Genomic DNA, 568 nt, shown 5'->3' with positions numbered 1-568 from the left:
CGTGCCGGTCAGCGGCAGTCCCGCTGCCCGCTCGGCGCGCAGCGGCCGGGCATGGAGGAGCTGCCGCCGCCGCCGCCGCTCCGCCCTCGCTCCGCGGCCTGAAGCGCGCCCGCACTCAGTAGATCCCGGCGGGGAAGGGGGCCATGGGCCGCCTCCCCGAGGCGCGGGGGTTGTGAGGCGTTAGCCGGCGCTGCTCGGAGGCTCGGGGAGCCCGGTGAAGGCTGCGGCCGGGAGGGCAGCGCCTCAGCGCCGGTGACTCGGAGCGGGCGGGCAAGGCAAGGCGGCGGGGAGAGAGGGGCAGCGGGGGCGGGGGGGAGCGGTGTGTGCCCGCTCCGCCGCCCGCCCGCGCCCGGCGGCGGCGGTGGATGGATGCGCCATGGCCACGCTGGTGTGCCGGGTACAGCTGCTGGATGACACCGACCCTTTCAACAGCACCAACTTCCCCGAGCCCACCCGGCCGCCGCTGTACACGTTCCGGGAGGACATCCCCCTCGCCACCCAGCTGGCCGGGGTGCACCGTCTCCTCCGCGCCCCGCAGAAGGTACTGGGGAGGGTGGTCGTCTGGGGG

General features: G+C 76.6%; 1 protein-coding gene across 3 annotated transcripts in view; it reads left to right on the top strand.

Annotated features, from left to right (window-relative positions):
• The first annotated feature begins 376 nt into the window (after positions 1–376).
• The window catches only part of FHOD3 (formin homology 2 domain containing 3), a 387204-nt gene continuing 387012 nt past the window's right edge, over positions 377–568 (top strand). For all 3 annotated transcript variants that reach the window (XM_010573877.1, XM_010573894.1, XM_010573885.1), the window contains exon 1: positions 377–541. In XM_010573877.1, coding sequence (XP_010572179.1) covers positions 377–541 — 165 coding nt within the window. The remainder of the gene's footprint in view (positions 542–568) is intronic.

Source organism: Haliaeetus leucocephalus, unplaced genomic scaffold (assembly GCF_000737465.1).
Source record: "Haliaeetus leucocephalus isolate CR32 unplaced genomic scaffold, Haliaeetus_leucocephalus-4.0 Scaffold3, whole genome shotgun sequence".
Lineage (NCBI taxonomy): Eukaryota > Metazoa > Chordata > Aves > Accipitriformes > Accipitridae > Haliaeetus > Haliaeetus leucocephalus.
Note: the sequence above shows the minus strand (reverse complement) of the source record. Positions and strands in the feature narration are given on the sequence as shown.